The sequence below is a fragment of the Talaromyces rugulosus genome, chromosome V, assembly GCF_013368755.1.
Source record: "Talaromyces rugulosus chromosome V, complete sequence".
Taxonomy (NCBI): domain Eukaryota; kingdom Fungi; phylum Ascomycota; class Eurotiomycetes; order Eurotiales; family Trichocomaceae; genus Talaromyces; species Talaromyces rugulosus.
Window position 1 is genome coordinate 4129074 of NC_049565.1, and position 13428 is coordinate 4142501.

General features: G+C 47.0%; 2 protein-coding genes across 2 annotated transcripts; one reads left to right on the top strand and one right to left on the bottom strand.

Moving 5' to 3' along the window:
• Positions 1–164: 164 nt before the first annotated feature.
• Positions 165–3912, top strand: TRUGW13939_09940 (uncharacterized protein; the record flags this gene model as incomplete). The annotated part of the gene is made up of 6 exons (XM_035493056.1): positions 165–460; positions 523–1361; positions 1431–1517; positions 2273–2459; positions 2520–3760; positions 3809–3912. 6 exons carry the CDS (start codon positions 165–167, stop codon positions 3910–3912), a joined length of 2754 nt encoding a protein of 917 aa, XP_035348949.1.
• Positions 3913–5510: 1598 nt separating this feature from the next.
• TRUGW13939_09941 (uncharacterized protein) lies at positions 5511–6812 on the bottom strand (the record flags this gene model as incomplete). Its single annotated transcript, XM_035493057.1, has 2 exons — positions 5511–6542; positions 6606–6812. The coding sequence occupies 2 exons, from the start codon at positions 6810–6812 to the stop codon at positions 5511–5513; spliced, it is 1239 nt and encodes a 412-aa protein (XP_035348950.1).
• Positions 6813–13428: the final 6616 nt, after the last annotated feature.

A 13428-nucleotide genomic window follows, 5' to 3' on the forward strand; every position in this document is an offset into this window, starting at 1 on the left:
AGATTACCTTCGGCCATTGGATAAACTACCTTCTCGATGCAAACTACCGTGCGTCCCTCACGCAGTTTAGGTTACTGTGGAGGAGGAGCTACTATTAAAGCATCCCCTCCCATTTTGAACGAAATGTCCAATCCATTAATCATCACTGGGCTCACAAACACAAGATGGGTAACAGCGCGTTCAAAGTGATAGTTGTGGGCGGAGGCCCAGTAGGACTCGCTGCTGCCCACGCCCTTCACCTGGCTGGCATTGACTTTGTCGTCCTGGAACGCAGACCCGCCATCGTGGAAGATAAAGGCGCTAGTCTCATTGTTCATCCTCACACCTTGCGAATTCTGCATCAATTCGGTCTTCTAGAGGAATTGCTGCTTCGGGGTGCCGAGCTGCATCATCATCTGTCGTTTACTGCCAAAGGACGCGTTTTCAATGAGGGTACTAGATATACTCGAATACGCGAAAAGTGAGTTTAAGTCTTGCACCGTGTGCCCTTCTCTTTACCGTCTGTATTCTGACTAAGATCAGTCATGGTTATCCACCGGTTGCTTTCCACCGTGCCGAATTGATTGAGATTATGTACAAGGCATTTCCGCCTGCTGTAAAAGAGAAGATTTTAACGGACAAGAAACTAGTCGACATCGAGACGAACCTCGATGGGGTCAAAGTGACCTGCGCCGATGGCAGCACCTTCGAGGGATCTATTGTGATCGGTGCCGACGGCGTCCACAGTAAAACTCGCCAATTGATGCGCAAGCTCGCTCTGAAGGAAAATCCCACACGAGACTGGGACTCTAAAAACCCCTATACAGCAACCTATCAGCTTCTATATGGTACATTCCCGTCGCCCTCTGCATCAGGTTTCGGGTATGACATTCAGGAAAAAGACAAGGCCATTATGTACTTCAGCAGTCCCGACCGCGGATGGTTTTTCTTATATAGGAGGCTACCACAACCCACAAAAGAGCGCGCGTCTTACACAGACAAGGATGTTGAGTCTGTGGCCCAGGAGTTTTTGGAGTTTCCCCTGACAAGGACCGTGAAAGTGAAAGATGTCTGGCCACAAATGTTAGGAGCTGGTCTGACAAACCTGGAGGAGGGAATCGTGCAACACTGGAGCTTGGGAAGGATTGTTCTTGTTGGCGATGCATGCCACAAGATGACCACGCACCTGGGACTTGGATTCAACAATGGCATCCAAGATGTGGTAGTACTCTGCAACAGTCTTCGGAAGGTCATCAACACAGCTCCTAATGAGAGCCAAAATACCACTGCCCTCACACAGATTTTTGAAAGGTACCAGGCAGTCCGAATGAGTTCTCTATGCTCGCTCAAGGGCGATGTTTGGAAATCTGGGTTTGAGACCCGTATGCATGCTTGGCATAATACGTGGTACTACATTCTTTCTCGGTATTTAACTCTGCCTAACCTTGCAGAGGACTTATTTATGCGGTACGTTATGGCGCCTGAGTTTCGCAAGGGGCGAATTTTGGATTATGTTTCAAAGGAAGAGCCGATGAAAGGTGAGGTTAGCTGGTTGTATCCAATGAAGGGCTAGGACGGATATGTGGTTATTCGAACCAAGAGAGCTATACTTTATGCTGTTCCACATGCTTTAAGCTATGAAACAAAATATAGACATGTGAAATAAATTTGCGCAACACATCAATAGACACCAAGTGGGCACTCGGAGCCCTAAAAAGTTCCTCCGCGGAAGAACATTGCGCTAGCTAAATATAGGCTGAGATATGCAATTCCCCCGAGCAGTCGGCTCAACTTCTATAATGAAATGCCTCTCGGGCAGTACACTGCTTCCTCGTTTTAGGAAAGATAATACCTAATCCCTCCGGGCAAAGCTAGCCCCAACTAGCAAACAAACACCCATGCAGCATCCCACAACCGCCTCCCCTAGGCCCGATTCCAGGGTTTGCGATAGATGTATTCGGTAAGTTATCCCTCCCCATGTTGAAAAGGCTCTGGCTGAGATCCGCTGCAGTAAAAAGGTGAAGTGTATGTTTCTTTACTCGGCCATCTTGAATATGTTTTGAAACGGAACAGGTAACCAGGCACGACCAACTTGCTCTCGCTGCCTCGAGCTTGGAGAGACGTGCAGTTACTCCTCAGTAAAGCGCAAACCTGGCCCTCTGCGTGGCTCCCACTATGTATCAAATTCATCAAAATCGTGCTGGCCTTCTGGTAAGTTAATTGCCTACCAATCCTTCCTGCAATCCGTTATGTCTCAATGTAGCATTGTTGATAATTGATGTATATGATCCAGCCCGCCCGCATCATAGTGACTCCCTAGAGGAAGACCTTTCCCGCAAAGAACCTCTCCCCAGCTCTAGAGACCATGTCTCTCATAGACCATCCACCTTCTCGCCCTCTGCGACCAATCACCAAGTACAAAGCAGTGGCTCTCAATTTCCCAGCCACTTACGTTTCCCTCCTCAGCAGGTGGAGTACCTGTACGCACTATTCCCTATCATTCTAGGGCAGCCATACCGGAGCTAACATGACTGGTTCAGTCTCGGTTGTTACTTCGATATTGTTCAAGACGCGAATCCCATCTTCTCCAAGGAGCTATTTCTCCGCCACTATCAAAGCTCGCTGTTCAGTGAAGATCTCATCTCAACAATAGTGATCATTACCGCAAAGCTTACCGGGTTTACCGCAGACGGCGATGACCACCCTAGTCTAGATTCTAGCCTGGATCTATTACTCAGTTCGAGCCTATTGGAGGATGATCTTATCGGTGATATTCCGTCCCTCGATCAGTTTCGTAAAGCCTATCTCTTGGCGTTTTATGAATTCCATCAATTCCCGGGACACCACTCTTGGTTGCGCGTAGGTAGAGTGACGCGAATGGCTTATCGTATCGGGCTTGACCGTCTGGACCATATTCGCACCCTCTATCCTGACTGGAGCACTGTTAGTGACGAAGAGATCCAAGAATGGCGGTCACTCTGGTGGTGTATCTATCGTCTAGACACCTACTCTAATCTCTCCTCCGGAGCACCGTATCTGATCGATGACACCGTCATCAACACCTCTTTTGTTCGAAGCCTTACCACTCAGCCATCAGAAAGTCCCCAGGAACTATACTTGCCGCCCGACTCAGAAGACCTATCAAAAGTCCTTGTCGCAGCGCTTTCAGCTCCGAATACATTGCTAAAGAGCGTCCACAACATCACGATTGCTACTCTGCGCCAGACAGGACTCGTTATCCGCCGCATGCATCTGCCGGGGTCACAAGAATGTATAGCTACTGCAAAATTCGCCAAAGCTGAGCGACAACTGGCTACTATCCGTTTAGCCCTGCCGACCGGCTGGCTCAATCCAAGACGCAACGCATTCTCAAATGAATCCCACGTTGATCACCACGCTCGCATGATTACTATTTTCCATCTACGAATGGCACAATTACTCCTTTCAATTGCCGACCGTGGTCTGCGACAAGCCGATGAATGGTTGGTAAGCTGGCAGCGAGTTCTTGAGGCAGCTCAGGATATCGCAACTGTCGCAGATCAATGGGATAGCTCCTTTTGCCTCACCGTCGACCCAGCAATTTCTTTTACCATCTTCACTGCTTTGATATTTCTGGATCTCCACAGAAAGACGACCATAACGGTGGAAGAGGAGCACCACAATAATAATAATGATGATGATAATAATCTCAGCTCCGACGAGACTAACCACCACATCTCCATACTACATCTCCAACTACAGCATTTTGGCAGTATTTGGACACTACCAAGGCTTCTTAAGCGTAAGTTAATTGCGCTCATTGACAAGCGACTCAGAGCTAATAATACAGACACAAGTATCCTTCGAAAGCTTCAGTCAATCAGTCGCTGGCCCCCTCTCCTATCGCCATATTTGTCTAATACTGTCGCGTTTCGAAGCGCCTTTACATCCTAGGTGGTTGGAGTTTCTCTCATCAGCGGACACAGTTCTGGTAGCCTGTCAATAAATTGTATTCTGGAAATACCAACATATTTAAATGTGTGAATATATATATACACTAAATTTTGTAAATTTTGGAATAGTTCTAACGCTACACAGTATTAGTTGATTAGTTAATTTAGGTGGGAGAGCCCATCGAAATTATATAATCTGAATACCGGCTGCCCTTGACATCTGAGGACAAAAAATAACCACCAGATGTTTGGTTTTAAAATGAATGAAACATCGCTTTTTAATGTAAAGTAAATATTGCCTAACTCAGTCCATATCACTAGTTGTATAATCATTGTATTCCGGATTTCAAATAATGATATCGGCATTTGAATACCAACCGAGTCCCCCCATCTCCGAATCCGTCGCCTGGCCTCCTGAGTCTTAAGAGTCCTAAAAGTCCTAACTAGGGATGGGCTAGAGAGTCTTTGAGTAGGACGAATGTAGATCCTTCCTGATTAGTATGTCAAAAGTTGGAGAGCATGACACTGACAGTCTGACAGGTGGCTCATTATTGTGTCGGCTTTTCCTACTTGGGAAAGTAGCTGTTGGTGTTTTTTTTTTGCTTTTTTTGGGAGGGGGGACTGCCGACTAACAGACTCTTGGCGAACCTGTATAGGCAAGGTCGACGTTGCATGAATGGAGTTGACCTCCTGACTAGTAAACTACGTACTGTATAGTTCGTGGTTGAGACTTCGTATACGAAGCGAAATCCCGCTCCTTTAGGAGCATGAATTGGTATAAGCCGCGGGTTATTGAAAGTTAATAGCTCGTGGAGTGATTAGTTTACGTTTCTAATAAAATGGTTCTCAAACCGAAAATGCTTGATTATGAGAAAATACAGGCTTTGAAGCAAGGCTCGAGGAAGGGACATGGACCCCGTTTCCGGTCGATCCACTTTCTCCCGGCCCTGGCTGGTAATACTAGCAGCTTCTTCCCCCCTTTTTTCGACTATGGCATTCTTGTTTGTAAGCTTTTTGCAAAAGCTCCATAATTGGCCATTCCTGTTGCTGGGTTGGCAATCAAGACGTGGTCAAAAAAGCAAATACATCAGGAGCAACAACCTTTCATGTGGAAAAGTGTCCCACCAAGTATTAAAAATCTCCTCGCAATAGCAGAAAAAACGAGGACAAAGTGTGAAGATAAATCCGTAGGTTTGCAACGGAGTAAATATCAAACCCTTGAACAGACGATGAAAAAAAGAGCAACGCTGGATGGACAAAGAAAATATCACGTCGATGAAAAGCAAAGATGGATTTTTTGTATCAGAAACGACTCGCGCTCGCAATGCTAGATCTAGAAGAGAAACATATGATGAAAAGGAAAGGGGTATGTAATAATCTAGAAATAAATGCAATCCGTTCCCTGCTTTTTTTTGGAAAAGCAAATAAAACAGATCCAGAGAATTCGGTCGTTCAGTGAGGAGAACTTATGTCAATGGGTCAAAGAACTATGGCACAGGGGATGTGTGAAAATGGCACGCCCGGATGATGGAGGTGAGATTTGTGGGAAAAAAAAGAAGTTAGTCAAATCAAGATCGAAATTCAAAACGGATTTGTTGCCTAGTAGGCAAGGGTACAATCCATATGAGACGATTGAGGTGACGGTTGGCAATGGGCATAAACCTCTGCATCGTACATCTGCGTGTCGCTGAACGAAACTGTTGGTGGCGGAGTAGGGGATGCAGGGCACATATTGCCGGCGACTTTTGTTGCATTGCCATTGTTGAATCCATCGTTTTCCGGGGTAATGGGAGGAGTGAGGTAACCATGAGGCTGGTTGCTGTGTGGCTTCTGCGGTGTGGCAAGACCAGCCTCCTCGGCATATGGCTTCGACTCTGCAGGAACTTCCGTTGGAGGGGAAGGTGGTGCACAGTGACCACTGGCGATGGCGGCTTGGTGAGCCAGGAATTGCTCTAATAGCTTAGAGATTCTCGAGTAGTGACCAGAAGAGTATTTGCGGTACAGAACCTGGGACGGTTGATGCAGCTGCTGAGACAGACCAACCAATGTGGCTGAATCATAGTCCGAAGCCCATTCCGTGTGATGAGGTTGGCGTCGGTTCAGGATGCAACGCGAAAGAGCAAGCGAGGCCTTGGCAAGATCGGCAGAAGGCCGGGAGACAAATTCTCGATGAAAAAGCGAGATCTCAAGTATGTACAAGGCGAGGTGCTCCACTTCTGGATCGTATGGTTTGTCTACCAAAGCAATGTTGAGAAAGCTATCCACTGTAGGGTGCCCAATGGTCCAGCCGAGGGTCTGCAGCACATGCCACTCCATTTGTAGGAACATGTCTTCATCGTAGAGCGAGCAGCACATAGACTTGAGCTCTCTGATAGTCGGCACATGCTCCTTCTTGTCGCCGTATTTGGCGGCGATAAGCAGAGCTGAACAGCCCACCAATTGATAATGACGCTTGTACACGACACGTTTGGAGCAGTATCGGTCGAGAAGGTTGATGGTCAGAAACAACGTGGAAGGCTGCAGCTGAAAGGCGGCATGTGCTTCAATGAGGAAATCGAGAAGGTAGGGACGCATGAACCATTGGATTTCGGTTTGAATGTCAATGGACTCGACGTCAGGGAGGGTAGCAGTCTAGGTAAGAAACAACGTCAGCACTTGAAATTGGTGTTAGGATGCAGAAAAGAGGAAACTAACATCCATCTGAAGCATGTGAGACAGGCAGTCATCTAGATACTCCTCCTTGGCCAAAGTCGAGAGCTGCTCGGCAATGGCATATTGTCTTTCCCGGGCAATGAGCTTGGCTTGCTCCTTGGGGTCGATACGAGGGTTAAGATCCTCAGTCGACTCGACGAAAAACGTTTCGCAGGGCTGGTAGCTGGTGGTGTGATGCGGAAAAGCCATGATTGATGAATCTCGAAATGATTAGTGTCGAACTGACCGGCAGGGATGATATCAAATTATTTCTGATGCAAATGGTGCGAGAGAGCGAATGAACCTGGTGTCAAGGATGTATCACGCAGGAAGAACGACGGAAATGGACAAGAGAGTGACAGTCGTGGGATTATGCAATTAATGATTGTAGTTCAGTTGGGTGGTGATTAAAAAGAGTGTGGCAGCGTAGATGATAATCTAACCGCTGAAAGAAACAACAACGACGATTTGAGTAGAAAAGGGGAGTCTGTCGGCGAAGCTAAAAAAGATTAAAAATTATTAGTATGTCATTAAACCGTGGACAGAGAGTGAGTGAGTATAAGTATGTGGTGAGTAGAAAGGGCAAAGCACAAAATAAATGTACAAGGAGAGGAAGGTTCAAGAGAGAAAAGGGTGAAGCATGCTGAACGTACCCAGGATGAAGGCTCTCACTAAAGGCAGGTCGGTCACCCTTACTGTATAAACAGCTGTGGCATCTAGGCTGGGGAAGGACGCGGGAATGAAGTCCTATCTGGCTTGTGCCTGTCGATGAAGAAATGAAGCACGAGTCAACGTCTCCACCCTTGTAAATCGACAGTTTGTGGTTGGTTATGGGCGTTCCTCTTGCTGCGGAATGTGGAGCAATAGAGGCGGCACGGAACCCTATACAGGGGCAACGAGTTGTCAGTGGACCGGGTACCCTTGGATAGGAATGAGGATAATCCTACAGCTTCTTTAAAGTCGATTGCGTCGTTCTTGAGGGTCAAGAATAACTGGTCGAATTTTTTAAAGAAGATTGCAACGCGGCGGTATGACGGACGGTGAGAAACCAACCAAGTTTCCTACAAGATGAAAAATTAGCCACCCGGTTCAAAGCTCAAGATTCGTTCGTCAAGATAGTTCGTCAAGACAATTTGTAAATAAAAGTGGCAACCCGAGAGAATGCATGGCGTAAAGTGTGGGTGATGTTGTAGTATGGTCCCGGGGGTATGCGTCAAATGCAATTCCAGGAGAGCAGATTGACCGACAACAGGGTCAGTCGACAACTTTTGACAGTATCTCATGCCATTGGCTTCAGCACATAACTGGGAGCATTGAACCAAGCCCGAAGAATCGTAAATTATGGATGATCATACACGGCATCTTCAGAGAGCTATTGTGGACACGAACAGTGACCTCCGGGCAGCTGCCAAACACGGTATCGCTCCTTGGCAAAAACACACGAGGAAAGACGGAAGGCCGTGGAATGCTGGCTAGCATATACTAGGCTTAGAATGCGTCCTGACCAAAGCCATCTAGGAGTTGATCCTTGGTGGTATGGGCGGGCGGGCAAGTCCTAGTCGAGTTTTCGAGGACGAACAAAGGACAGGTAAGACAGCGAGGCCTCCTACAGTCCGCTTACGCATGACTTATTTAACCCATTCGCCCAGCATATGTATCTTGTCAGATGCCATAAATTGATGCTGATCATTGTCGAACAACGATGGCTTGTTGCTGCCCAGTGCACGTGATGGCCATTCACAACCAGTTGTCACCCACAACACTTGTTCTCATGCAATTCTCAGGTCCCAAGGGTCATTCGGTTTTTTCGAAGAATCGAGTAACGTAACGGCATTCGGATGCGGAGGAATTCGTCTGGATAGAAGAAAAGAAAGAAAATCAAGAGGGTAATCTTACCGTCGAATTAGGGGGTTGCAAGACGAACCGGTCCACGAAATGGACAGACAGACGTCGAGAACCGAGGAAAAAAGGGGAAGATGGACGTCAAAGCAAAAAAAGCTGACGGACACGACTCGACTGGGAGACCTGTACGGAGGATAAACGCTGAATTGACTGAGCGATGTACTCAATGAACCCAGGCTCAAACTACGGACAGCGACCAGTCCCGAACTCTCCAAAAGGGGCGAAGAAAGAGGAAGTAAAGTAAGAAGGGAGGAGGGGGGGAGGAGAAGCGAAGACGGAGATGGAGAGGAGGAGGAGAGGGAGAAGAGAAAAAAGGCGAAGGGTTTTTTCTCTCTCCAGGCGGGTGTGGTAGAAGAAGAGAAGAAGTAAGAAGATGGAGAGAGAGCGACGAGGTTGAGGTGCTTGCTTACGATACGGCTTGCTGTAACGGGGTGACAGGATTTCAATACGGGGGAGAAGGAAGGAGGGGACGGAGGTTCAGCAATCATGGGCCATTCATTCATTATATTACCGGGTCGCGTACGACAGGGAAGCAAGCGGGTTTGTTAGGCGATACAGAGATACGGTACGGAGTCGGAACCTTGCCACTGGTAGTACGGAGTACACGAGCGATGGGCGAACGAGAAGCTGCGAGGCTCTAGCTAACTATTATTCTTATTACACAGGCTGACCAGATGATCTGTGGAATTTCGAATTGCCAACAGGACACAATCAATGCACACAATTGTCAAACGGAGAGACGCAGGGCAGAGAGCCTCAAGTTTCATTTTCACGAGCTGGTATGACTCGGCGCTGCTAGTATTGGTAATAGTTTCAATAGGCATGTATAGTAGGGGCGTAGCCTGCTGCTAGGTACAGGGCCGTACGACCATGGTTGGAGTCTGACAGCGTGTACAGCGTATCAGAACGTACGGTACCGGACGATCGTGGCCAGCTGAAGCCAGGGGATACAGAACGGTACCACCGCGACCGGGCACTGGCTGTAGTCAGTGTAGTGCGATGTTTAAATACGCGATGGCGGGCGCTGAGTGGGCGGAGCGATCACCCTCGGTGCGTACGGTACGGATACGGTACGGTACAGCGACGGCCTGAGCGGGGCCTCTCCCCTGTCCCAGACACGCGGGCTTGGCGGGGGCTGGCAGCCTATCAGCGCGCGAGTCGGGGGGCCCCCCCGCCTCCTTCCCTAAGTGTGCTTGGCCGCTAGTCCGCATTAGTCTTTCCTACCTTTAGCGAGTCACCAGCTTTGCTTTTGTTCACCACCACAGCTTTTCTTTTCACTGTCTCAACGTCCATTCATTGTCAGCCATGCTGGCAGAGCCCATCGCTCATTTCCCACTGCAGCTGCGATAATTGCTTCTGGGCCTTGCTTGACAGCTGCAGCCTCTATGCACGGCAAGCAAACCTGCACGCTACGTCACTCCCAGCTGGGCAGTGGGCCCGCTAGAGATGCGCCGTCCGTTACGGATTAGCGCTTCCTGGCATCTTTCCGGTCATCTCATCTTCCGTCTGCTCTGTACGTACGAGTATGCACAATCGCACCTAGCGTGCATTGGACGTATTCAAAGCATTCGGGCCTGGTAAGACTACGTACTTATTACTGTTATTAATAGAAGGGCGAGTAACGACTGACAACTTTGTCCCGAACAGGCAATATTAGTTTCGTCTTATGATGACCGCCGGCCCATAAAACATTATTACTTAATCCTCGCTGCAACGCTCTCAGGCTCCCAGCAGCTTGCTTGCAGGCGTGCAGCGCGTGTTGGCGCGATGCACCACAACAGATCGCCATCGAATACGTTATACACGCGACTGATAGCAAATCCGATTTTCCCGGCGACACGAAACAAAGAGGTAAACGCGTCCGGAGCTGCCGGGTGGCCCAGCGAATCCATGGAACCGAGTCAATCCGGGAGTTATAATCTTGTTAGTTTTTAAGATTACGATTTACCTAGTAAGTTAGCCTATTCCACGATCTCTGCAACCTTTGAACCTACCAGTGCCAGCTGGAACCAGCAGGGTGGTTGCATGTGTGGGTATATGGGGTGTATGCAATTTCTTGCCAATCTTTTACTGTTATGTTTTAACCCTGGGTATAACAGTTTGCCCTGTAAGTCATCGGATCATTGGATGTGAGAGGTCCGACAAGCGATTGCGACAAACTCTTCGATAGAGATATCGTATTGTCCAATGACAATTGGCCCATCGTCGACTAGCACAGTCAATCGCATCGATAGTCGATACCAGAGGCGACCTCTTCTATGTCGTTGATTCGACGACAATTGCTTTAGGGTTGGCAATGATGAGTTGTCCGACGCGGGGATCGAGCGCCCACCACCAATGAAGTTGTCGCAAGATCGGCTCTCACTTCCAGCCTCCAGTCTTGATTCTTAAGCCGATGCCAATGCGGAGCACGCTCCGTACTCCGTTGTTCAGCATTTCGTACGTTTATGAGCCATACGGATCACTTGAAGTTGCTGCCCTCCCTGCTGTCGTATAATCACAGTCGCCCAGACATGGATGCTACAGAATTAGATAGCGACTCCCTGCAGCGCTTTACGAGCTGGGCTTTTTTGGACCTATCGAGTTGCCTGCGAATCGAAGACTAAGTGTAGCCTAGCCTGCGCCTGCGTAACTAGTGGCGAGGCCCGAGGCTGCCAGGCTGCCAGCCTCCATGCTCACGTGCCTAGCTGCTCCAAAGCTGCTAGGAAAGATGCAGGTCAAGATGCAAGATGCAATGCGTTCCGTCCTTGTATACTTATTCTAATTATATTGTCGCATATACCACGCAAGGAAATCTGCAGAAAACCTAAAGTCGGTGTGAATCCCCTTACATGGACGTCCTCCGGGGCCGTAAAAAACGTAGTCCTCCGGACCACGCAAGGGTAGTAGTGCAAGTAATCATCTCGGCCAACGACGCACGTGGCCATCCTCGCTTGGGGAAATAAATCTGATACCATTGCCAATTTATAGACTGTGCCGAATATACGCCTACAAATCATTAATAATCATAACTAGTTGAGTTATACAGCGATAATAATAATTGCCAACCGCAAGGAGAAGAAATCGATAATTTCCGAATCCGGCTTAGTCACAGATCAAACCCTGGAAGAGTTGAAGATTTAAATATCTAGAACTGTAGTACACGTATGTCCAATCGAACGAAGCCGAATTGTTTTTTTAAATTATTAAACTCCTTGAGGAAAACACGGAGCAAGGAGCCCTTCAGAAATTTCTAGAAATGCGACTTCATACCGGTGAGTTATTACATGCAATAATACATACATGGAACAAATTAATATCGAAAAAAAAAAAAAAAAAACAAAACAAAACAAAAACCTTCTGCAATGCAGAAAATACTAGTATTACTGTTACTCCGTAATATCCGAAGAACAAGAGAAAAAAAAGACCCGAATAATCCGGCCAAATCCCGGATTGGGAAATGGGATGTCTGTTTCTCAGGCGACGTTGATTATTAGATGGCCTATGCTTGGCAGCTAGCGAGTCATCTACTACTAGTTGTAACGGATGACGGGGTGTGGATATAACCTCCTTTTCTATTTTTTTTTTGCGCTTAGCAAAAAAATTTTCTTTTAACACTTGTCATAGTTTTTGTTTTCTAATGCGGGGTTGTTTGTTTAAAGAAGAAGGAGAAAGAAGAAAAAAAATTGAAGAAAATACAGGCTCCGCTACGGGTCTGTAATCTGTAACTATACAGATCACGGTGAAACATCGGGTCCGGAACGCTCCTCTTGTCAAGTAGGGTCGGGCCGTCAAAAACGTAAAAAGACAACCAAAAAGGAAGGAAGAAATATGAAGAGAGAAAAAAAAAAAACCTTCATGCGGGGCAATGAAGGTTCCAGTATTCAGTAGAATAACGGTTTTCGTATGCATATAATGGATATCAACGGTACAGATACAGATACCGACAGGAGCTCTCCCATGTAACCACAGCGGAGACAATTTGATCCACCGCCCACTTCGGTTTGACAGCTTGAGTACATACAGACCGTTTTACCGGGTTGGCGACGACGAGGAAGACTTTTTAAAATGCAAGGAGCTAGGGAGGAGAAAACCGTTTGTTCTTAAAATTGTCGGGGCTGGTTTAGCTGCGAGGGGAACAAGTATCAAAATTTAAAAAAAAGACTATCTCCGGGACGGCTCTCTTAAGGCCGACATCCATTTAAATCGAAATACGTCAGTCAATTCAAGCCAATTAAGACAATAGTAATACTATTATCCTTTTCAAACAGCAAGCTTTATGTTCTATTGCTATTACTACTATCTACTCTCGTCTTGTCAATAGTACATAGAACTTCATATTATTCTCCTTTCACTCCCTATTGCCATTAGTAATAACGGCCCAACGGATCATTATTCAAACTCCACAGTGAAAAAAATTTTGAAGAAAAAATCGAGTATACGCCCCGTCGCCCCATCAACGTGTCGCGTGCAACGGAGCATTAGCTGTATGAAGTGGATATAGCACGGTTTTTTGAGTGATACCTCATACAATGTACGGTGTACAACGTGTTGGTGTATAGTATAAGCGTACGATTGTATAGTCGGTGAGCGCGTGTAAAATAATAATAATAAACTAATCTACACCGATCATACTGTTGACTGGATTCGCAAACGGGTAAAAGTCAATTGAGTACTATTAAAAGTCAATGCTATTGCAAAAAGGGATGATTGGCAAACGCAATTGTGTATAGAATTACTACTAGAAACCAAGAAGCAATATAACCCTTTTTGGGAAGCTCATCTCACTCAGCCAGCATTGTCATTTTTTTAAGTCTAATTATTAATTAACACGCACGCGACAGCAAGAAAATCAGTTTCTTTCATCTGTAACTTCTTGAAGATCAACGCGTAATACGGAAATACAATTATACCACAAACGGCTAGGCGCGGGTCCGTCGAGGCT